Raw genomic sequence first — 25,235 nt, forward strand, 5'->3', positions numbered from 1 at the left:
ACACACACACACACACACATGCTCATCCTTTAAAGATCTAAAATAAATATTAAATAATTAAAGAGCGTGATGCACTCCCTTCTCTTCTTATTTCAGAACTAATAACACTTCAGCCTCTCCCCGATGGAGTTTCCTCTCCGACCACAACGACGTCAACAAGCTAGCACAAAAGAAACATGATAATAGAATATTTGTTTTGGAGTTATTGATTGAACGTTAACGTCATAGATGTTGTGAATGTCACACGCAATTTCCATTTATTTTCATATCTGATGTCTGACCAGATAAATCATCCCAGTGAGACGTGGCAGCTTTTCCACCCTCATGATGACTCACACTAGGGGCAATTCTCAAAACTATTCTCTACCATACTTCTTTGTAATCCTGTCAGCATGTAAGCCAGCTGCATAGAGGACACTGTAGACCAGAAGAGCCGAAGACTAACCAAGGCTCGATTGTTTGATGTGGGTCATTAATACCATCCCAGGAGGGTATGTGGGGGCAGTTCCAGGTTTGCAGTAGCAAAGCTAGCAGATGTGAAGCAGGTTCAGTTATGATTAGTTGTGCTGTGTTTTTGGTTTTGTTAAGTTATGTCATAGTGTAAAAACAGGTCAACTGGCCAGCCTCCAGATGTGAACACAGGAAACCTGAAGGAGTGAAGAAAAATATTTGTATTTAGGAGCACATCCCACATCTGTGGTCTCATTGGAATTCAGGAAACACTGCGGGAGCTACAGTAGCATGCAAACGCCTGCACGGGCTGTGTTAAAACTCCAAGATTACTTAGAAATCTATCAGTCATTCGGCCTGCTTGTCCTTGGTATGCCCACAGCTGAATCTAAAGGAGATAGAGATCAATTGTTGTCCTGCAGATGCTGCTAGTTTTGCTTGGACAAAGCTAAAGTAGATGATTCGGCTCATGGAAGTAAATCACAACGTCACCTAATACCAGCAACGCTAACAGATAATCTGCTGTGTCAAACTGCAACAAGGAGAACACGCTACTTTACACACTTTACAGTCACACACACACACACAGTTTCACATGAGATAATGAGAGTCAGCGAGGCAGAGGGCCAGATCACACTTTGTGTGTGTGTGTGTGTAATTAACCAGGCCAGTAGAGAATGCAGATGCCAGAGATGTGCAAGTGAGTTAAGGAGAAGGGAGAGGCCACCGGATGTTATCAAAGCCCTTTTCACTTCTCTTGGGCTGAAGCCGATCACAATGACTCAAACGGCCAACGTTCGCCTCTGGAACGTCTGCACCAACAAAGAGTCAACCTTCTCAAGTTTTCAGAGCAGCCAAACACTATTATCTAAAGGTGGATAATGAAAATAGCACAAATATAAGAATCTTAGAAACAGCCATTGTTTCATGGCCGCATCACCTCCCTGCTTTTACTTGGTTAGCAAAGCAAGGGCCTTCAGACCGGTAAGTTTGAATGCTGAAACATTGGCATTGACACCACCTTGCAGCTAACTGAGACACAGTCCGTATGTAGCATAGAACATGGAAATGTACTACGAGTGTTTCCTATTTACAGAAAGAGCCCAGAATAGAAGGTGAGGGTTTTCAGATAATGATGCGTGTAAATGTGCTGGTATGAACAGTGTCTGTAAAGGAAAACGAAAAAAGAAGAGAACTCAGAGACGAGCCATTGTTTCATGAAAGCAGCACGATCAAATGAAGATCAGGAGATCCACACGGATGTCGGTGTATCGAGTGCAAAAACTCCTCGCTGTCTTTCTTCTTTCTTTCCCGTCACCTAAACTATCCACGCAGCCCTCCATCTATCAGTGGGATGTCAGGCCTCCGCGGCAGAGCTCCATCTTGGTTGAGAGCGCTGCCTTAAGCCCCATCAGCCGGAGGAGAGTCTTTGAGCTGCAGTCTAAGCCCCTCGCCCGGACCCTGGTCCCTTCATGAATATTAACCAGCCCCGAGCCCGGCTTTAATCTGCCTGATTCCCGCACTGCTGCCGCCGCGACGATAGCGAATCTAATTATTTGGTCTGATATTAACCCCCCACCCCCCCGCGCACACCATTCCCACCCCCAATACTGTGTCTCCACTACAGCTTCTGTAACATTCATGTGTGTCAGTGCAAGCACACACTGACTGAGCTCTCCAACCATTTTTTTTTCTGCCAAAGTCATTGCACATATAACATCCATTCACCTCTCTCTCTCTCTCTCTCTCTCTCTCTCTCACCCCCCCTCCCCTGCCCGCCACCTCCAGCGCAGCCTGCGACGCCCTCTTCTTATCAGGTCCAAAAACGCCCTCCTCCTATGCTGATAAAACTTGAATGCAAATGATGCTGGGCTGATTTCATTTCTTCATTTTCTTCCTCCACTCCCTCATTCAGTATCAGAATGGCTCCTTGCTCAACCTCTCTCTCTCTCTCTCTCTCTCTCTGCAGACCCAAACAACACCGACGATGATGATGATGATCATCATCATCATCATGGTAACAGCAACTTTCCCAGAACTATCCCCAACACCTGACCCCATGTCACATCGCCTCGTGGTCTATGTGGATGTCAATTAAAGCAGAAGAAAAAGACTAAGAGCCGCCCTCATCTCAGCACCTCCACCAGCAGCCTGTAGATGAGCAGATTAAGATTTCTCTGCGCAGCTGTCAACTGCCACAGTTTTACTGCTACCACTGGGGAATAAGTATGTTTGTATATGCAAATAACCTCTGGTACATCAAGCACATCTATGTCTCAATGCTGGATACTGTTTCACGTCGTCTAATATAGTTTACATTGCTGTAAAACAGACGGAACGTGACCGCGGGATGGTTATTAAATGTAAAACAAGTCAATAATGATAGACACAGATCCGTGTTCTTAACAGAACCCAGATTACCCAGATTATTCCACACTAAAACGGCTTCTTTAGATAAAAGATGGGAAAATGTCTTTGTTTTATTGAGCGTGGAAAACAAAACATAACAAAAATGGACCTTTTCTAGTATTTATGACAGTCTGTAAATGAGGAAGAGAGAAAATTCATGATTCCAGGCCAGGAAACATGCACCAATTTTCTTGCTGTACTTAATGCAAACAGAACAAAGTTTTCTAATAGTTTCAACTCAGGAAAAGAAAACCTGAGTTTAGAGATGGAAGTGATGCTTGAGTCACACTAAGGTAAAAAAGAGACAAGAACAAAAGACTTGTAACTGCCCGGTGACTGCATGGACTTTTTCCACTTACACCGACTCGATTGCAAGTCGTCGCGACAACCAACTGGTCGCCCAGAGTCAAGTCAAGTGGCTTTTTTGTCATTTCAACCATGTGCAGTGGTACAGTACACAGTGAAATATGAGAACGTTCCTCCAAGACCCTAGTGCTACAAATGACATATAACAGACAATCAACACAGGACTACAGAAAGTGCAAGTGTGCAAAAACTGCACAAAATGCAAAAAAACTAAACAACACAAAGACAGAGCAGAACGATACAGACACAACAGTGCAATAGAAAAGTGCAACAAGGACAGAGGGTTGTGCAAAAGACTGAGCTTTGTGCAAAAAGTAACTTGATGTATATGAAGGTTTGTGTGTGTGTGTGTGTGTGTGTGCGTGCGTATGAGATTGTGCAGGTAAGTGCTATATAACAGGGTTATACTACCGTTATAATGCACAGATCACTCAGTGGTGGGAAACCTGTCCCAGGGCAATCACAGGACGACTCAGACTAACCGCAAACACTCAGACCGACTGGAAGATTCATATAAACACACTGTTTCACTTCTACGGGGTTCTGGCTGCGCTCATAATGTAAGTAGCTAATTGGAATTTCTGTTGAATGTAGATAGCAACAGATCTGCTACCTGATAGCATTAGATTTGTATTTTCACCAATTTATTTTTGGTGCATGTAGTCACCAGCTTGACTTCATTCAACTGCAAACTGATAGCAGAGTCCATATTATTGCTGTTTTACCACCGTCTGGACACACCAAACTCACCACCTTCAAAGCAACACACCAAAGGCAACAGGACTGCAAGTTTATTTCACATGGTTCCAATAAATTTGTTATGTTTTTCCCTTGTGCAACTTTGGTTTTTGACATAGAAGGTATGTCAAACAGCTACGTTATATAGAAATTAGTAATAGCAGTTATTTTATGGAAACCAGTGCTGTGAAATACACTTCCTGTTGTATTTATTTGCCCCTTAAAGCCAATCAGAAGAACCTGGCTAAAGGAGAGGGTGGCATTAAAGGGGGAGGAGCTAAAACAGCTTGTTTAACAAACAGAATGAACTGAGCGGTTACAAAAAGCTCCACTGAAGTGTGAATCATGCAAAAGTCCTATAATAGAGCTCAAGAATAAAGGACATGGGCCTGGGAATGAGCAGAAATGATCCTGTGTAATCGTCGGCACTAGGCTTCTCACATGTGCACAATAACTCCTTTTCAGGCACTAGATATCACTGTAAAGTATGAATTTCTTTGGGTTTTGGACTGTTGAAGTGTAATGGGCATATTAGAGGCCTTTGAGCAGATCACAACATACTCGAAAAAAGCTGCAAAATCCTCTCCTACATTAAATGCTTCAAACAGTTTGTGGGAATTTAATAAGCTGCTCTGCTCCTCTTCTGACCTTTTCAACCATGGCCGTTCATTCACTCCCCTCACAGAATCATTCATTCAATCATCCCAATTCACTCTCTTCCTCCCTTCTCCACTTTCACTGTCTCTCCTGCACCGCCTCCTTCCTTTTATGCACCTCTTTCTTTCTTAATCTCCGATTCTTTTTCCTCTCCTCTCCTCTCTCATTCCTACACTTCCGTCCGTCCGTCCATCTGCCTGCCCCTCCTTCCACCGTCCTATCTCTCCCTCTTTTCTCAGTCCGTCTCTCGTTCTATCTCTCGGCCACAGGAAATAGTTTCTTTTGCAATCCAGAGAGTTGGAGGGGTGTACTCACTGTCCCAAACAAAGAGGTCACTGTGTGAATCCTCCAAAAATACAAAGAAGAAAAGGAAGGCAGATAAAATCAGAAACCTACTCTCATCCGCCTCTCGCATACAAACACACATGCACACACTTTACCTCCGCTGTACTCGAGCAAAGCATTTCCCTAACATTCAACAGAGACACAAGATACTTTTTTCTTTTTAATGCTGTGTATTCTGCACACACAGGATAAATGCTGTCAGTACAGTATACAGCCAAGGCTAGGTGGCAGCTAGTGAAAGCTTATTCCCTTTAGCAGGGGTGCTCCTACACAGCCGCATGTATCGCCGCACACCTCAGAGAAGAAAAGGAATGAGGAAAAAATAGAGGGAGTCTGGTTTGATGAGCTGCATGCAAATGACATGTAAAAATATAAAACTGCGATACTTAAAACGGGGGCTGAGATAAGAGATTTGAAAATGAGGCACTCTTGGAAAGCGGGCTCCTGAACTGCAGGAGATGAGGCTCAGAGATAGACAGGATAGAGGTTTTCCCTCTCCTCTTCTCTCCTCTCCTACGCCACCACCACCTCCTCCTCCTCCTTTTTCCATCCTCCTCCACCCTGCAAAAGCCGGTGCAGATGACAGCGAGATGCAGATACCAGCCAGTCACTGCCACTGAGTGATGAACACATCCTCCCTCCTTCTTGTTTAACCCTCGTCTTCCACGGTTTTCTCACCTCTCTTCCACTTCTCTCATATTTCTCTTTGTTCCTAATGTTTTGTTTCCCTCCTTTCTGTTCGGCCATCCTTTGTTCCTTCTCTCTGGGCCAACTCTATCAGTATCGGTCCATTTTATCTTTTTTGAGGGAGTTTTTTCCTCTCTCCTGGGGTGATAGACTCTTCTGTCAGAGCCAGACTGACAATCAGACAGCTACTGTCACGATGTGGGGAAATCATATGACAGGTGAGGGTAAATGTAGCCAATACTGAGCACGCTGATTCAGTCAGATGGATGCTGGTTCCCCTTAATGCCATGATGGTCAACATTTTCAGCCATAACGTCTATCACTCAAGGGTTTTACCCCCCCTTAAAAGCTCTAGTTGTTGACATATTTAAAGCTACAGTATAATGTCAGCTCAGTCAGGACCACTGTAGTCAGAAGAGCAGGAATTTATATCTAGAGTTGTGAAACCTTCTCATCCTTTCACACATTATTCACAACAGATGACAATAATTAAGATGCAGCATTAAAAGGAGGAGGTGGGAGGTGGGTTGCAGAGTGGCTTGGAGCAACTTAAATAAAAATATGATAGTATATGATATATGAGAATTGGCAATTGGATGTGTAGAAGAATATCAACTGATCTGCAGGAATTACAGCTGAGCTTAACTTTGTCGCCTGGCTGAACTGATGCTATGCTCGACTTAGAGCATGCTTAGCCGTTTGTGCTGCGATGCATTTTCGAGTGGAAGGATTATTTCTAGAGGGACTCAGTCAGACGTGACAGAATCAATTAGGGAATAGGGAATATCTAGGCAACCACACTGATCTCAAGCAGGGATTAGCACTACCTTTGAGAAGGCAACGATACGTGTGTTGTTAAGTTTGTTGTGTTTTCCGTTTGACGTGCAGTTACTACTTGCAGTCCTTACCAAAATGAAATTAGCTGAATACAAAGCTAAGCAAGAGCCAGTTTAACTTGTGATAGAAGGTATGACAGCCTGAAAGTAGCAGCTACCGCTAGCTAAAAGTTTTTTTGGGTCGATAAGGTCCGCCAGTGATATTCGATATTTGAAATGGTTGTTTGTGGGAAAGCTAACATAACGTGGACAAAGCCAGCAGCAAAGGGTCACCATGCCAGCAGCTTTTCTTTGTATGATTGCAATAGCTTTTGATTACACTGGCCAAGATACCAGTCAGAGGTCCCATGGCAACCTATGGTCACTAGTGACTGCTTAGTGAGTTGTTACTGTAGGTTGTTGGCTGTTACTGGGTAAAAGTGCTTGCAAAGATAGTGCTCCAAAAAAACCTTCTTGTAATTGCTTTGGTTGCTAAAACTTCTGCGACTTATCTGTTAGCGACCAAAGCAATCGTAAAGAGGTTTTGGATTTAGCACCGTATTCTGCCAACAACGTGCAGCAAATAGTCGGGGAAAACACATCCAGCCATTTAAGCTTGTGTGACCAGCTGCTGCTGTTGTTGGTTCATTAAACCGCAAAGAGAGTGCAGTGCAATACTTTAAAATCCAACAAAACAACACCAAGGTGATGCAATTCGGCCATGACCACTACTGGCGATCTTTGGGCTCTGCCATTGTGGAATCCGCCCACACCTCCTTCAACGGTGTCCTTGAGCTGGAGTTGGAGGATGAAGGAGAAATAAATGAAATGGTAACCATGCACTTTTAGCAATGTAAACAAGGGTTTTGCCAAATGATATTCAAACACAGACTTCCCATCCATGATATTTCTCAGCTAGCTACTACAAGCCACGAGCCAACAAAGATAAGCATGGCTTCATATCACATTTGACTTCATTTTTGTGTATGCCTCAGGGTGCGGGATGAGTTATCTCAAATATTTAAACATTTTACTGCAAGATAGCACAGGGATTCGATATATGAATACTTTAAAATGCAGGTAAAGGGAGACGTTTAAAAAACATTTTTTCCTGTGTCTTTAATGCTAAATATTATTGTTGTTGCACTCTGCCTCTGTTTTAGGAACGCCACTTATGTCTCACGTTCTTCTGGGGGGCATCACAGAAGGTGTCTCAACACTCACCGTAATCATCGATTTGTCATCTTCTGAAGGAGCACCATTTTAATTAACATTCTAATTTGATGGGCGGAGGAGAGAAAGAAACACAGAGGCTGAGAAACACTGTTGATGAGTCCAGATAAACTGCAAAAGATCAGAATCAGGATGTAAACAAACCGATTCAGAGTCAACACACATACACAAAAAAAAAGAAAAAGGAAAAACGAGGAGAAAACTGCTTGAGAGACAGTAAGGAGGAGACGGTGATCACCTTCACTCGTCCTTCTCGGGGAGTGAGGGAAAGAGGAAGTGGAGAGTAGATGAGGTAGAGGGGAAGAGAGATAGAGAGTGAGAAGAGACTACCCAAAAAGTGTTTGAAAAGCCGTGGGTGGCGCGCCTTATCGCCCCAGTTCTCCTGGAGAGATTATTGGGGGATTAGTGCGAACGCTTGTTTCTAAAACATGATGAAAAGACGTTCGGCGCGTGATAACGCTTTGAACTCCCCTACTCTACTCCTTCTAGGATCGTGCCTTGGGGCTGCCTTTCCACGAAAGACAAGATTTGGGTGGGGTGAGCTGTTGGGTGCTGTTGAAGGGGGGGGGAACAATAGGAACGATGTAAGCGGAGTTTCTCCTGTGGTGCAGACTTCTTCTAGGACATCTGTCCTTTTGGAAGACGCAACAGATGCAGCAAACTCTGCTCCCTCTTTCGCATCATCACTTCATCCTTCATTTGAGCTAAAATTTCACAAGTCCTACAACTTCTATCCAATCGCACGCAACCGCACTATCAGTTAATTAAAGCAGGATCCAATCAGAAGAAGCGGAGATATAATATCAGATCTGTTATGTGCGATCCAATCAGAAAAGCAGCAGTGGCGTGCTCGCTCCTGGGTTGCCATGGGAGGCTCGCCGAGGAGGACCTGGTTGTTCACTCAACCAAAAACTGTGAGGAATCAGCAGCCAGCTGATCAGTTGATCAGTAAACATTATTATACCCTGTTCTAAAGTCCAACAGCCATATCAGCCAGAATATATTTAAATAGATAAATGGTTTTACGCCTCTTTCTCAAGAGATGCAAATGGCAGAATTTCCATATGACACAGGCCAGTTAACACACTGCTAATCTAATGAAGGAGATCTGTTGGAGGGAGAACGAGAACTGGATCTCATCTGCCTCTCTCCCTCGCTCTCTCTGCCCCACCCTGATTTCTCAGAACTCACACCCATGCATAAAACAACACACAGCTAAGGAACCATCAAAGGCGCAGTTCGACAAAGAAAAATATCTCTGATGTTTCTGTACGTGTTTCTGCACATCCAAACACAGTGTTGTTGAGTCACTGGGTAGACCTGGTATTGAAATCTTATGGGCCCAAGTTAGTTGAGGGAGGTTAATTGAGAAAGAGTGAAGAAGGCCAATACTGCAAGGGGTGGGGCTGAGAATGGGCCGTGCCAATCTTACCAAGAAATGAAGTGAAAGCATGTCCAAATGCCAGTACAGTGCAGTGGGGAGGGTTGTGTCAGGAAACGCCTCGATATCTGAGCCAAACGAAAGGCAGATCAGCCAAAAGAAGAAGAAAGAGTACCTTCCTCAGGTCTGATTCAATAAGGTGTTGCACCAGAGCAAACTGGGTTTGAAAATGTCAGTATTTACAAAGAGAGCGTGGTGAGCAGACTCAGTTGCAATATGAGTTTCTGTCTCACACACAAAATATGAGGAAAAGGATATTTAGTCTTACAAACTGACTTACTAATGTTTGCGACACACAACTTCCATGAACTGCGCTGAAAAAAAGAAAAGCATGTCCTATGTTTTAGTTATTTATTTTTGTATTTGATACTGAAACAAACTGACTGCCCCTGCGTTTAGGAAACAGCACGACATTTGTAAATTGCCCTGAAGAGGGGAACTCACACACGTCATTTTGACCCGTTTATTTAATCCGGAAGAATGGGGGGGGGGGGGGGCAGTTAGTTAGAAGTTCAAACAATATCCAATAAACCTGTGACACATCCAATGTGATCTCTGTTATTGATGAAGCGTCCTTGTTTGTTTTGTAACAAAAATACTTCATCTATAGCAACAGCGATGATAACGTGACGATTAGTTGAAGCTAATGAGGAAATACTTCAAAAGCTGACATTTGAGATGATTTGGAGGTGGATTAGTGCACATGACACAGGGAACTAGTTTATCTTGGAAGGAAGCTTTAACATCAAACACTGAAGTTATGTGAGTGGTATACAGTGCAACCCACATAACCTTTATGAGGGAACGCACTATTTAAAGAACAATATTTGTCTTTCAAAACTGACATTTTGCTCTCAAAATACTCAAAATATCTCAAAACACTGATATATATCCTGCTAGAGATTCCAACTGTTTTACATAGATTTGACAGAGACATCCTAACAACTAAGAGGCTGTAGGCTAACCCAGATTCATTATTAGTTAGTATGCACTTTCAGACCCAAACTCACATCTAAAACCCTGATGTTGGCCAGCAGATCGGGGTGAAAAGATACATTTAAATGATAAAAGCCATGAAAACTGTGCATTTTTTAAAATTCATAAATTCAAATAAAAGCTATGTGAAATGAGTTTATCATTAGCATTGAAAGTGTTTTAGGCTCACACTTTGGCAGAGCAGAAGAAGATGAGCAGATTTCTCCTCCCCAACAGACTAAGGAGGATAGCCCTGACCCCTGCTGACCCAGGAGGGAGGGAGGCGGGGAAGGATTGAGGGTTGGATAGAGGGCGGGGGTGGAGGGGGGAATGGAGTGACAGGGGGAGAAACACAGGAGGAATGTGAGATTACGGCCACTATCTCCAGCAGATACCGAAGGTCCGTCTCCTCACTCCTTTAGTCCGCAGATAGGAAGGGGGGAGAGGGGAGGAGTGGGGACAGAAAATGAGGAAGAAGAGGGAGAAAATGAGTTTTTAAGAGTCAGGACGAGATGCTTTCCATATGAATGCCAAGACCTCAGAAGAACAGAAAAAGACTATACAGTTTAGAGGAGGAATAGGACAGTATGGGCAGCGGAAGGGGAGGGGAGGAACAAAAGGTGATGGGTGAGCGTGTATGTGTGTGTATGTGAGAGTGTTAGAGCGCGCGCGCACACACACACACACAAACATCTATCTGTACACTCAGAACCACACTGATAATAAACGAAATCTTAGAAATGAGAGCCTATCAAGCGGGAATCAATCACTGGGGTTTGTTGTCCAGGAGGATGGCGCCATGTGGAGATAAAAGACAGGCGGACGTCTGGGGAGGGCAGGGAGGAGAAGAGGGGAGAGGATGGAAGAGGATAGGACTCTGATGGAGAAAGGCCAGGATGTGTGGTATAAACTCCATCTAAATTTGAACGGGAGTCTTTTTGTGGACTGATGAGAAACTGGTTTGGATGCAGATGCGCACAAAATGGGCTAACCTGACGCCTTTAAAAGCTGAGAAAAAACTGAAGATCAAGCCACAAAAATCAATCAATCAGTACAAGAATTTTGGGCAGGGAATGGCTGTGTGCGAACAACCCTGTGTGTGTGTGAGGCTTAGTGTTCGTATAAGAGTGCGTTCCATGCCAGGAAGCCTCTCCCAGCATCAGTATCATATGATTAAGATGGACTTGCGCATGATGCACAAACCCATCCTCTGATAGGGCTCCATCCGGTCCCACACACTGTTCCCAAGGAACACACACACACATAAATACATTGCACACATGGCTGTTTTCATTTCCAACCACTGTCTCACACATGATAAGATTTGTACTCATTGTCTGCAACCATCTGACCTCTGACCTGACCAGTGGAAATCCCTTCAGTCAGGTTTCTCTTTAGTGTTTCACTTCACCCTGGTTTGCCCTCAGCTCTGTGTTACAGTGCAGAGGTGGTATAAATCAGCATGCTGAAACTCTAACTTTAAACTTTAAATCCAATAATCACTTAGGCTTAGATGGTTTCAGAGTTCTATAACAACATATTGCAACCAAAAGGCAAATTATTTCTATTAATTTAAAAGAAAATTAGATTTGAGCTTTGGCTGAGAAATAATGTTTATTTATTTGGACAGCTCAACTTTTAAAAAGAAAGATTTATTACAGCAGCTGAATACAGTTTGATGCCCAAGCTGGTGGTGGTTGTAGTTTAAATAAGCTGCCAAAGTGGGAAGCTGTGAACACGACATGAGGAAAGGGAAGCCTGACTGATGTAGCTTGCAGGCTTGGCTCCATTATTAACATTGGTACACTGCAGAAAACAGACAACTGGAATAATGAGCCTATAAAACATCAACTCTGCTGCATGACATCAGCAAAAGTGGCACTGAAAGAGAATAAGGCTAGGCGGCTTGCTGCCACCACAGATGTCCCGGGACCAGCAACACAATCACAAACTAGTTGACTAAGACCGCTTTCACTTAGGTTAACTATATGAGGACAGCCCACATTAATCGTAGTGTTACTGTAGCCACAATAAAGAGCCTTCAGGAACCCTGAGAAGCTCAGGACTGGACGAGGACTTTTTTTCATTTATCTCACTGGACAAAAATCCTAGTAGCTGACAGCGTATGAGGTCTTCACACTACTGGATAAAATACTCCAATACTGGACCTGCTCCTGCTTAACCTGCCTGATGATCTCCTACTTCAGTGTCCAACGATGCTAAAAACAAAGCTCCATGTAATAAACTAGATGGTAGGCTGTGGTAGCAACCATCTGAGAAATTCAACCTGCTTAATGTGAGTTCTCACATCAACTTGAAAGTTGCTTTAGAGCCACAAAAATTCAATATTCATTATTTTAGCAGGAAAACATAGTCTGGTAGATTTATTGTATCCAAATCCAAACATAACAAAGTCATAAAGAATATCACGTCTAGCGTTTAAACTTTTAAATGATCAATCCTCTGTTGGTCTCTGAGCCGTCCATGCTACACAAAGTTTACTCGTGCTTTCATGTTGCAGAGACGGCGGTTAAGCCAACACTTTACTAAGCAGTGCAAACACAGTAAAATACACAGGAATCGTTACCATAGACATAATTCTATATTTAAATCTTAAACAGCTCCATGCTGGAAATTCAGCACAGTGCCAGAGAACTTTAAGCCGTGGTAACCACACTGGACGAGCTCTTACCTCGGTCTCCTGCTCATCGGTGCTGCTCTGTGATTGGACGATTCCTGGGTAGGGCCCCCATACTGTGTCTGGAGAGAGGTCTCTTACTGTCACCACACTGCTGTCGCCACCTTCATCACTTAGCTCCAGGTCATCTGGGAAGCAGGTGGGAAACAGAGGAGGAAATAACATTAAATAAGCCCAGAGTGGTTTAAATATTCATGTGCCGAAGAGATCATGAAGAGGTCTCTTCATCGGGAGCATGATGTAAAAACCTTGAACTCACCATTCATCAGAAAAGCTTTGAGGGTCAGTGCCACAGTGCAGGCCGTATGGGTGGCTCAAAAGACAAAAAACTCAATCAGCATGTGGCTTGAACTTGACCTGAACCCTTAGTGGAGCTCAGCCCAAACAGAAAATACTGTCAGCAGCTCAACAGCAGGGGGAGTTTGATACAAGCACAGTGCTTTCTGTCCTGGCCGGTTCAAACAGGGGAAACTTCTTGTGCACTTCCTCAAAGTGAAAAGATAAGTGCAGAAGGATGGCAGTGACAGCTGTGGTCTGAGCCCGCTGCAGCCCAGATAGAGGCAGATAGCCGGCAGGCACGGAGGACTGAACCATCTATTTAAAAACTTAGAGACAGCTCGGACTGTGAGAGTCTCTCGTTTAGAGGAGTCTCTGAACATCTGAGGATAAATGAACGAGACTGCAAGTGAGTGCTGTAACGGGAACTCTGACTAGATGGGATTAACAGCAGCAGTTACACAAGCAGCCCTGCGGTCTGCTTATTGAGGAGTTCTCTTGTTATAACCGTCCACCTACTTCTCTGATCAAAATACATACAAAATCTGCCTGCCCTCCTCTCCAGCTCCCCCTCAGCTCAACCAAGAGCTGTTTCGGGGGGGGGGGGGGGGGGGGGGGGGTCGGTCTAAAGTGGCGGGCCTGATAAGAGTGTTTGTCTAACACTCTCCATGTCAAAACACTCATCTATCTTCTCTGTATCTATCCCCACCAGAGAACAACGGACAGACGCTGATAAAATGGCTTTCCCACAGCCGGTTGGGGGTGGGTGAGTGGGTGAAGGAGGTGATGTTGGTGGGTTTGGGGTTATGGAGGGGGAGGAAAAAAAGCAGGAAGAAGTGCGGTTTGGAGAAAGAAAAAAAAGTAGACGTTAATTCAATGAAATGAGTCCTTACAAGCCAAGGAGCGGTTGGAGATATTGTTTTTGCTGTCAAAGAGAGTTTTGTGGCAAAGGCGCACAGGAAGTGGTGTTTTTCTCTTAACTCAGAGCTCAGAGTTGCAATTAGACTCAGCCCAGTATGACGAATAACACACAGGTGCTATACTGAGAACATTCAATAGTAACTGATGGTATCAGTTTTATCAACCTCAGGTTGAGCACTCAGAAAACACACCACAACCAGCCGTGCTTTCTCGTTCTTCTGCCCCTGTGAACAGAAGAGTGTGATACTGATGCCTGATGCCAGACGCAACAGGAGCTGGCCCGACCTGCTGTGCTCGGGTCAGGTTGGGCTGAATTTTTTATTGTGTGACTCGGGTTCTTTTTTTAATCTCTTAACATCCACCAGGTTACCAGTGACCTGCTTAGGTTCAGATTCAGGGTCACACCTACCCCTTTATATAGAATTTGTTCATATTTTGGCATCCAGACAACATTCTGGAAAAAAAAACGCATATTCAACATGTGACTAAACTGCAGCTTAACTCTAGTTCTAACTGATTCACTGCGAGTTAAATAGTGCTTAAAATTTGGGCTACATGCACCAAACTAGGGCTGGGTATCGTCACTGATTTCTAGAATCGATTCAATTCCGATTCACAAGGTCCCGAATCGATTCGATCCACGATTCGATTTAATTCGATTCGATTCGATTTAAATCTGGGAAATTTTGACAGTCAGAAATATTATAATTCAGATCAGTACATTTACATATTTTTGTATCAATAAAAAGGAAGCTGACACTCGCAAGACTTTATCACAGGTGTGAGCTTCACAGCAGAGGCCTTTGTGTCAAAGTAGCTGAAGATAAAACACAGAAAAACATGAAGGTGATTTTCCTGGCCTGGATTTTATAAAAATATTCTGCAGTACATCAAAAACGAAAGAAAACCATTAATCAACATATGAACACTACCTCTGAAGTTACAGCGGTTTTATTAGAGACACGGTTAAGTGTTTTGCATTTTGAATAATTTTAAAAAGTTTAAATTTGTTCAGTATTGAACAGCAGAAATTAGGTTTTCTTTTCGGAAGAATGTAAAAGGGAAAAAAACAGCGGCTGACAGCGCTGTAAACAACAGTAGACTTCGCTAACAAGCAAGCGAATAATGAAGAAAGGGAAACTGTTCTTGAAGTACAGAGAGAGAGAGAGAGAGAGCTGTGCATGGCAGTGGAAGCAAAACAGTAAAAGTCGGAGTGAATTCATGACGATGTTTATGTGAAGCGTTTGGATCTTCTTCTGCTGCTGGTTCGGTCAATATTGTTTGGAGAGAGATCAAACTAACAGCTTTAGAATCGGCTCATAAAGGGCGTGAACACAAAGCGCGGACCCGCCGACAGATCAGAATCAGCGAGCTGTCGGCTTTCAGCCCTGACCGTGAGAAAGGCGACATCTCACTGATTCTGATCCGCGGGTCGCGCTGTGTGTTTAAGTCTATGTGCAGAATCCGTGTTCCTGCTCTCATTTACTGTCTTAACTGTTTGGTGGTTCTTGAAATTTTGTGAGATGTCACCAGAGATTCTGGCATTTCGGGCAAAATAAATTTATATTAAAAAAATCGATTCAGGATTTTAATGAATCGATTTTACGTCATCCAAGCCAGAATCGATTTTAATCGATGAATCGATTATAAAAACCCACCCCTACACCAAACCCTGGTTTGGGGCATTGTTGGAGGCAGAGTGGGTCAACGTCAGGAGGGGACTTTCACAAATATCCCGCAGTGCCGCTGCAGATCAAATTTAAGGACAAAATGGTTAAACAACTAACGGCTGCAGTTAGCCGACGCCTAACAATCTGTCCCTTAATTCTGGGGACAGATTGGCCGAGGTTTAATAACCTTTAGAGCAGTGCGTAGGGATGTGCTCACGACCTTTAGCGGCGTGTGGTGCCTGCGCTGCACGCGATGACGCAGGGTTGTTTGATGCTGTCTCTGGGGACAAGGAGACGGCAGGGACTTCTTGTAAGCCCCTTCTGGCTCCAGTGGTTCACTCCACAGGAGACCCCACTAGAGCGGGATGACACCCTAGGAAGAGGGACGACCCAGTTGTTGATGCCTGAAAGTCGCCAGGAAATTATTTTCCAGGCGGCTCATGGTAGCCCCATGGTAGGGCTTGTGGGACACGAAAACCTCTGGATCGATTCATGGCCCGATTTTATGGAGTGTCAGCTGGTTAACCAGTCGCTGATTCCAAAAAATCTTTTGCACCTGTTACCATTAATGAAGGTCAGGTTTGAGCGCATTGGCATGGACCTCATTGGGCCACTTGGATTGAGTACACTTGGATTGTATTAGTTCTGGTGGATAATGCAACACAATATCCCGAAGCAATGCCGCTGCATATCATTTCTGCAAAGAGTGTGGCGTAGGCAGTATTTCTGGTCATCTCCTAAGTTGACATCCCAAAAGAAATACTGACTGACCAGGCCACATAGTTTATGTCTCACACACTAAAAAGAGCTGTACAAATTACTGGGCATTAACTCTGTTTGGACCATCGTCTACCATCCTCAGACTGACGGGCTGGTGGAAGTTCAGAAGTTCATTCATGAGGATGAACTCAACTGGGATCGCTGGTTAGACCCTCTGTTGTTTGCAGTGTGGGAGGTGCCCCAGGCCACTTTCCAGCACCTCAGTTGTTGCGTCCACAACCTGCAAATGTTGCTGCCTACTTGGATGATATTATCATTGACACTAACACTTGCAGGTGGCCGTGGTCCTGGAGTCCCTGAGGTAGGCTGGGCTCACGACCAACCCAAAGAAGTGTGCAGTTGGACAGAGGAAGGTACAATATTTGGGGTACCACTTGGGAGGTAGGCAGGTGCACCCACAGGTTGGGAAAACAACAGCCATCATTTCTTTCCCACACCCCAATACAAAAAGGGAAGTGGTGGGTGTGGCTGATTACTACCGCTGGTTTGTGCCTGGTTTTGCAGAGCTGACCAGCGCCTTGAGTGATCTCAGCTGAAAGGGTGCCCCAGATCGGGTCCAGTGGACAGAACAGTGCCAGGTGACGTGAAGTAGGATCTCTGTGGGGAGCTGCTGCACCACACCTAACTTTTCCCTCCATTTTATCCTGCAGACGGATGCCTCGAACAAATGGCTTGGGGCGGTTTTGTCCCAGCAGTTAAGGAGGCTGACCGCCCTGTTGTGTAAATCAGCCGGAAGCTGTCAGAGAGATCAGATACAGCACGGTGGAGAAGGAGTGTCTGGCCATCAATTCGGCGGTTGACTCTCTTCGCTATTACCTCTTGGGCTTGGCCGCATGGCTCTCCAGCCTCAGGTGGGTGGTGGAGGTATGTGGCAGAGGTGTGGTCTGCAGGTCCACTGCAGAGGAGGGGTGGTGCAGTGGGCTTGAGGGGGAAGCTGGCATTGCAGCTGGGAGCAATTCAGTAATTACACTCTTCTATTTCAGTGATGCTGAGACCTGGAGGAAGGGAGGACAGGTGGAGTCGAGTCTTTACTGGGGTCACGCACATAGAGTCTGAAGCTACAAAGTATAGCTGGTCTGGACTTGAGACACAAGACAGGTGTCAGATTCTCTTTGGACATGAGATTTCCCGTTTTGAAATCTGATGCTGAGCCAAAAATGAGTCCTCAGTCTGTCCTCCTGGCAGCAGAGTCTGAAGTCCAGTAACCTCCTATCACCCAGTGGGGCCTCAGTTTGGTCACTTTGACCTCTTCCTTATCTCACCACTCCATCAATGTCCAGCCACTCTTTGAGCCATTGGCCAATCCCAACCACATGGAACGCTTATCAGGCTGACCAGCTCTGCTGACCCTAATTGTGAAACGTCATGAGCATTTGACCTTAGTAAGCCAATGCAGATATTAACTTATAAACAAGGCCAACACAAGCATCACGTTGTCAGGTATTCAGCCTCAACATGTTCCAACATTTCCTTTCATGTTAGCTTTTGATGTTGTGACGGGGTCGAGGTTAAACTAACTGTCTAAATGGTTTATAGGATCTGCATGATTGATGTGCAGAGATAAATCAAATACACTGCCTCACAAGTAGCAGACAAAAAAACGGCAAAAAGTCCCAATAAATATGACACTTTTTTTTACGCTTTGGCTTACTGTGAAGTCACGTTGATTACACGATTAGGGGACCCCGCTGCCATGTTCATTGTTAAATTATGTGATTCTGCCTGCCACCGGGTGCATGCTCTTCAAAGAAAATGAAAGCTCAGTTACACAACCAAAAGAGGAAGAGGGTGAGACTTTAGTTTTCTGCAGCAGCTGTCAGTAGGTACCCCCGGGTAACTGAAAGAGTGGATGGTGGAGAAAATGGAGAAACTGTGGAAACTCCACCCAGCAAAAGAAAATGACCATTGTTTTAAAGATCTAAAGGAGTGAGAGCTGGGGTCTACTGAGCCAACAGCAAGCTAGCCAACTGTTGTTCTGTTTGCTATCAAACATTAAGATCAATGACATAATGGCATGATCAGAAATGGTGGACAAAGGTGAGGCTTACATAAGATAAAAAGAAAAAAAAAAAGAACTTACTCCTCTCACAAAAAGTGCAGTATGGCCAAGTAGGAAAAAGGGAGGCAGAACTCAAAATGCCAAGCTCACCAAATCTGCAGAGCTTATCGCCAAATGGAGGTTAATATAACGGACTGGGAGTTTGTTCACAGGAAGGATAGCTCGCTGGTCAGTCAGTAAAAAGTGTTATTTATTCAATTCTTGGAAAATGTGGGTGTGTACCCTTATATGTGCATGGACATGCTTTTATGTGCATGGACATGCATGAGCCCATGCTACTGCCAAAAATAAACCTCAGTTCTATATGAAATAGTGGAAAGAAATCTGCGTTTGGCCTTTTTTAAATAAGAGTGAGGGTGTATTGATTGTGGCTGGCGTAAATCTTTGACTTTGCATAGTTCTCATGTTTGTTACATTATCATCTAACCTCACAGCATTTTGCTGTTTAATGGCAGCAAAAAGTGCAAAAGGCTTGTTGGTCCATTACTGGCACATGCTAGTTGTAGTAGCACATTAAATCTTACCAGGCAGTGGTAATTACAGCTTTTTAAAATTGATGTAAAAGATTTCCTTCTAGGAAATCTTCACACTGGGTATCTTTCACAGGTAAAAGCCTCGATTCTGTGTTTTTACCAATATACAAGTTTACATTAATGGAAACCAAGTGAATGTAACTTGTTAACTATAGTTAGCATCAGTGATGATTCTGTTTAAAAAAACACTGCCTTTTCATTTGAGAGAAAGTCCTATCGGTTCACTCCACTAATGAGTGCTTCTCACTAATCCCAACAGGTTAGCTGTCTTCACTGGGGTAACATGAGGCCTCCTACAATCCTAATCCCTGTTAATTACACTTCCTGCCCACCACAGACCTGCATAATAACCCACCGCTCCTTATCAATATGGCGGTACTCGCTGCTATTACACTTTCTGCTCCACATGATACTACCCCACATTGTAGTCCACACACACACACACACACACACACACACACACACACACACACTTATTTTGTTGGATGACCCATTCCAAAAAAACACAGGCCTGGAAGGGCTCGTTATCAATATCAACCAGCTTCTCAGTATCCATGCTGCCCCACTCATTTAGCTCTGACACACACACACACGCTCGCTTTTTCTTCCACACACACACACATACACACACAGGATACACACAGGTACACACATCCAGCATGCACACACCAATACAGCCCCTGTCACCAGCTACCCACACAAAAGCTTATCAATACGGACGCTTCAGCAACCACTGGGGCGTCCAGACCTCTTTGACGAGCCAACACAATAAAACAATCAGTCCGTCATTAATGAAATGACTAACGCAATTAACCGATGAGTGAGGGGAGGGAGAGGACGCACAGAATAATGGTGAGACAGCGAGCCGAGCTGAAGGTGGCAGGCAGCCGTTAGAAGAGAGCAGGACAGTTTTGATTATGTCGTTACAGGATTTATGGATCAGTGCTGCTTTTCTTGTCGTCCCGACAGTTTAATCAGCGTGTTGTCGATGGAAATTACACAAATCAGCGTTATTACAGTTTACAGATTTGCTAATGAGTTTGATATTGATGTATGTACAATATAAAGATGATTAAAACCATAAAAGACGGCACCATCTATTGTTGACTTCATTGATGACTGAAAGGTGAAAAAGCCTGTTGGTCAATAAATGAGAGGATTCCCCCCATCCTCATCACTCTCACAGAAGGCATGTATGTGTTAAAAAGACAGAAGCATTCAAAGATTTCAGTCCCGGGCCATAATGCCCGAGGCAGCAGCTGAGATTGTATAGCACATATCGTTAAAGATTTAGCGGTGATTAATTTGGGAGGGGTGGAAGGTTTATGGCTGCCTTGATGAAGTTATTGGTTAGACATGCTTTAGTCCGCAAAGGTCAGTGAATGTAACACTGACTCATGGCTTTATATTGAGCTCATCTTTCATGTTTTAAAGAGATAAAGCTTAAAACGGTGCCACATACCTCACAAACACTAAACATTTGAAGGAAAAAAACCCAAACAAATCTGAAGTGATTGTGAATCCATCAAGTCTTTAATGTTGCTCGTTCATTTTATTACTTTTTTTTGTAAGATTCATTTGCTGGGAAAAAAGTACGAGGAACAAACGTGTTCTTCTATGCTCAGCTGGTTAGATTAATTGTTGATACATCTTCAGGTATATTCAGCTTGGAAGGAAAATTAATTAAACCTGCAGGTGGGCTGTTATCTTAAATGATATGTCATATTATTATTAAATGCTTACTTAGTGGAAACTGTCCACAACTTTGGGAAGGATCCAAAACAGAACTCTCGCCCAGAGATGGGGAAGCAGATTTTGCTGGCTCCAAGGCATCAGAGTTTAATAAGATACTTCAGAAGTTTCCAGTCCGTTCATTTCTTTCCTGTTTTGGAAACAATAACTTGAGGGGTGGCTTTTAGTTGTATTGGAGGCCCAAACTGAAGAAATGCTGGTTTCACAATGAGTTTTTATACCATTGAATCTTTACAATGTCACCGACGGGGGGGTGTCCTTATATGGTAATAGCTATGGCTGTTTAAATTCTCTGATGATGAGGGGGAGCCAATCAGAAGAAAGTGTTCTTAAATGGCTAAGAGCTAAAACAGGTTTTTTGGGACAGCAGACAGAGCGAGGGGCTGAATTGGCCCTAGGATAATACAAAGAGGAATCATATTGAACTGTTAATCATGCAAAGCCACCAAGGAAAAAAATTACAGCGCTAGAAATTATATAAGGTCTAATTTAAAATGATCTGCTACATTTTGATACACATGGATCAGGCTTAACATTATGACCACCTGTCTAATACCAAACCAATCCTGAACTGTCTTTGTTCCATTTCAGGGAATCACATTATTCCCGTGCGTGTACACCTGCAACAATGCTTAGTTAGGTGATACATGTCAGAAGGTTGGCTAAAGCATCACAGGACCCGCTTGCCTTTTTCCCATAGTTGAGCCTGATGCCAGGTGTTCCCCAGTCAAAGGAAATATTATTCATCAGACCAGGCCACCTTCTTCCGTTACTCTGTAGCCTAGTTGTGATGCTCCCGTGCCCACTGTTGGTACAGGGGATGGGCACCCTGACTGGTCTGCAGATATGCAGCTCTATGTGCAGCAAACTGCGATGCTCTGAAACCGTTCCATCAGAACCAGCATTAACTTAGCATCAAGCTCATCTGTGTGATTCTCTTCCCACATGCATCAATGAGACCTGGCACGTGACCCTTTAGCTGCTTCACACCGTTCCCACACTCACATACTGACCGCTGAAGATCGGGAACACCCCACAAAGCTCAAGCTTTGGCGATATTCTGACCCAAACATCACAACTTGGCTCTCACCAAATTTACTCAAGTACTTACGCCTATTTTTCCTGCTTCTAACATTAACTTTGAGGAAATTTTTTCACTTTCACTGCATAATATATCCCACCCACTTACAATTGCCCTGATGAAGAGATAATCAGCGTAATTCTCTTCACCTGCCAGTGGTTATAATATTATGCCTGATCATTATAATTACTGCATGACTGTGAATGACTAGACTTTCTACTGAGCCCTGTCCCCTTAAATTTAGATTCCCAACAGCTAAAAACTACTCTGGTTCAAGGGAAGCCTGTCTTTCACACAAACAAGTTGTTAAACAGAATATCTTTCTAGTTTATTCTGTGACTTTCATATATTATCATTTTACATAATGGGAGATGATCAAAAAAAGAAAAAGCAAAGCCACATGAGAGCACTGTACCTGCTCATCCGAGGGACCGAGTATCCTCAACAAACAGCCTGCCCTTACTGGATATCAGTGAAGAATAAGTGGTGAAAAGAGAAAGGTGTAACCCTACACTGATGTTCTTCTCTATCCGGCCTAATTGATTTTTAAAAAGACTATTGTTGATATCAAATGAGCACATCGCACCAGAGCCATTGATTTTTTGACACCATACAACAGGAAATCTTTATCTGCGTGCTGCTCCGACCCCGCACTAATAGGTGGGGTTTAACCTCTGCTGAATGACAAATCCCAACACCTCCCCTTCCTTACACTGTTCTCGCTTCGGCCCTTATGGGAAACACACAGCAAATACTTCAGTTTGGTTAGTATTAGAAAAACGAATGGGGCCTGTGCTCTGTGTTTACACAAAGTGTTAAATCATTACTTTGTCTGCCAAGTCTGCAGGTTGACAATACAATACAGAATGCATTTCAAGTCCCCAGAGAGCCATGTGCTGGACCACCAACCTGAGGAACTGAGTGCAGACTGCAGAAAGAAATACATACTGAACACAGAGACAGCTGACAATCAACTATTACACAGCACTAAACCTGAGTACAATCTAAACATAAATGTTTAAAAAGCACCATGTTAGTTCAAGCAGGCTCAGCTGATTCTACTCTACATACCCAGTTGGCAAATCTCAAAGGAAGCTTTATTTAAGCTACTTGAGCCTGCCTCCAACTGTACGTCACTGCAAGCCACTTTGCACCCCAGCTCCTCCTTTCATGCTGTGTCAGTCCTAAACAATGTCATATCTGTATATCATAGTCATATCAGTCTTGCCTTTATCTACGTAAATGGGTGGAGAAGCCCGAGAACACAAATGAACCACCAAATATAAATTATTAGCTGACAGAAACGACAATCTTTGTTTGACTGAAGCTTTTTCTTTGTAAAAGGTTATGTATGTATGCAAGGGAAACGTGGTATCCCCCCTCACCAAATAGTCTGTATTGATTATGAAACAGTGGTGAAAAATTACCTCTAACATATTGTATTGTGTCATATAGTGGTGTTTTTCAGATATAAGCCAGTTAGATGCAGGTGAGTGCTGGGATCTTCCATGATTGCATCTTCTACAAAGAGTAGGCCGTTCTGAATGAATGACGTCAGTATGCATCAAATCACATCCTACATATGGCATCACATTAGACGTTTACATGAATGAAAAATACATATTGATTGAGTCACCTTTATGTGGTGAACGTTTTTCTCAAAAATTCAATTTCAGTTCAATGAATTCTCTCCAGCTTTTCTCATTAATGGCCACTCCTGTCATTTATAAAGCTGGCTGATAAAAGACCTCAATCTTAAAAGAAGCACGACCTGATTGCGCGTCCTTTTCTCTTTCTCTCCATGATCTTCCACGCTGCACCCCTGGGTCCCTGGAGTCCAGCAGGCTCAGCTCAGCAGCAGATAGACATTTCTGGGATAGGCATCTACTGCTCAGGACCACGCAATCATTTCCATTTTACCCTCTGTTGCACAGGCAAGATAAGACACCTGCGTAGTCCCGCTAATCAGATGAGCTTCAACAGAACTTTATCATTGACATTTACCACTGTTTACCCAACTAATTTCTCTTAACTGCACTGCTGAACTTTTATCTACAAAATACATACACCACCAGAAAAGAGCAAGAAGCAAACATGCAAATTCACAAATATGCGAAGAAAGATAAACTGTGTGTGTGTGTGTGTGTGTGTGTATGTGGAAGGGGGGGGAATAAAGCAGTTTTCTGTTCAGAGGACGAAGGGGGTGACAGGACTACTGCTGATGAGATGAGTCCTCCACACCGTCCACCTCAGTGGAGACAAATGAATGCAAAGAATACCGACATTCACATGCAACAACTTGATTTTGGAATTCAGTCTCCTGACTGTTGGGAAGTTTTATTGCTGATAAACCATCTCTGTGCGCCAGTCTGAGAGAAGAGCAGCAGCATCATCCAACCGGTCACAAGATCGCCCACCGACAGCGTGGGAATCACCGTAAACCATCACAATATGTTGCAACAATATCACTATACAATGATTCTGAAATACCAGCTGCAGGATGATCTTCTTCTGCGTGTGCTTATGCAAGTAGCTAAAAATAAGCAACCTCAAATAGTGAGATAAGTGTGTAACTCTAAAATCAGCAGCTTTACCTTTAGGTGAAGCTTGTCACACTTACGATCTGGTGTGTGAATATGGTGGGTAAAGCTCTACTTTCCCACACCTTGAGTATTTTTATGCTTAATCTACAAACAGAAGCCGGGTGGGACTTTTGAGTTGTGTGGCTGACATCCCAGTATCAGCATTATCTACTCTGTGACATCATACAGTTGCAAGAGTAGAAAAAAACTGTCTGAAACAAAGTGTTTGGAGCCTGAGCTTTTGCCTCGTGAGGTTTCGTTTTATATATGTTGAACTCGTTATCTGACATTTTGACCGGGACCTGAGGAATCTGTGTTTCATTTATATTGTGTTGATGGTGGAAGGACAGTAAAGCTGAGTCTGATTTAGTACGAGCAAAAGAACACAGAACTAGAACAGAGAAGGAGAGAACAGGTTCCCTTTAAGATTCTGAAATGATAACAAACTTTATTCAAATGTCACCCTGAGGTCGAAAGTTGCTTTGACACACATGATATCTTGATGAGATGGTACACCCATTTTATGTTTATGAACTCATTCATGCCTGTTAGTGTGGTTAACCACAGGGGTCCCCAGTGGCCCGGTGAACTGCTGGGAAAACACTGGCCCTCTCTTTTTACCCACGACTCTCTGTGTCGATCATGCAGGGCTCTTTCTAACGAGCACCGCTCATTTTAAATGGAGAGTCAAAGCATATGGAGGCGTTCGCTGCAGCCTGGCTGGCCCGTTCCTGTTATCGAAGCTAAATCCACCATTTTTCAAAGGC

General features: G+C 43.7%; 1 protein-coding gene across 1 annotated transcript in view; it reads right to left on the reverse strand.

Annotated features, from left to right (window-relative positions):
• The window catches only part of zfpm1 (zinc finger protein, FOG family member 1), a 102,376-nt gene that overhangs the window by 11,550 nt on the left and 65,591 nt on the right, over window positions 1–25,235 (reverse strand). The window contains exon 4 of the mRNA XM_005748254.1: window positions 12,809–12,942. Coding sequence (XP_005748311.1) covers window positions 12,809–12,942 — 134 coding nt within the window. The remainder of the gene's footprint in view (window positions 1–12,808; window positions 12,943–25,235) is intronic.

Source organism: Pundamilia nyererei, unplaced genomic scaffold (genome assembly GCF_000239375.1).
Source record: "Pundamilia nyererei isolate P.nyererei 1_Seehausen unplaced genomic scaffold, PunNye1.0 scaffold00218, whole genome shotgun sequence".
Lineage (NCBI taxonomy): Eukaryota > Metazoa > Chordata > Actinopteri > Cichliformes > Cichlidae > Pundamilia > Pundamilia nyererei.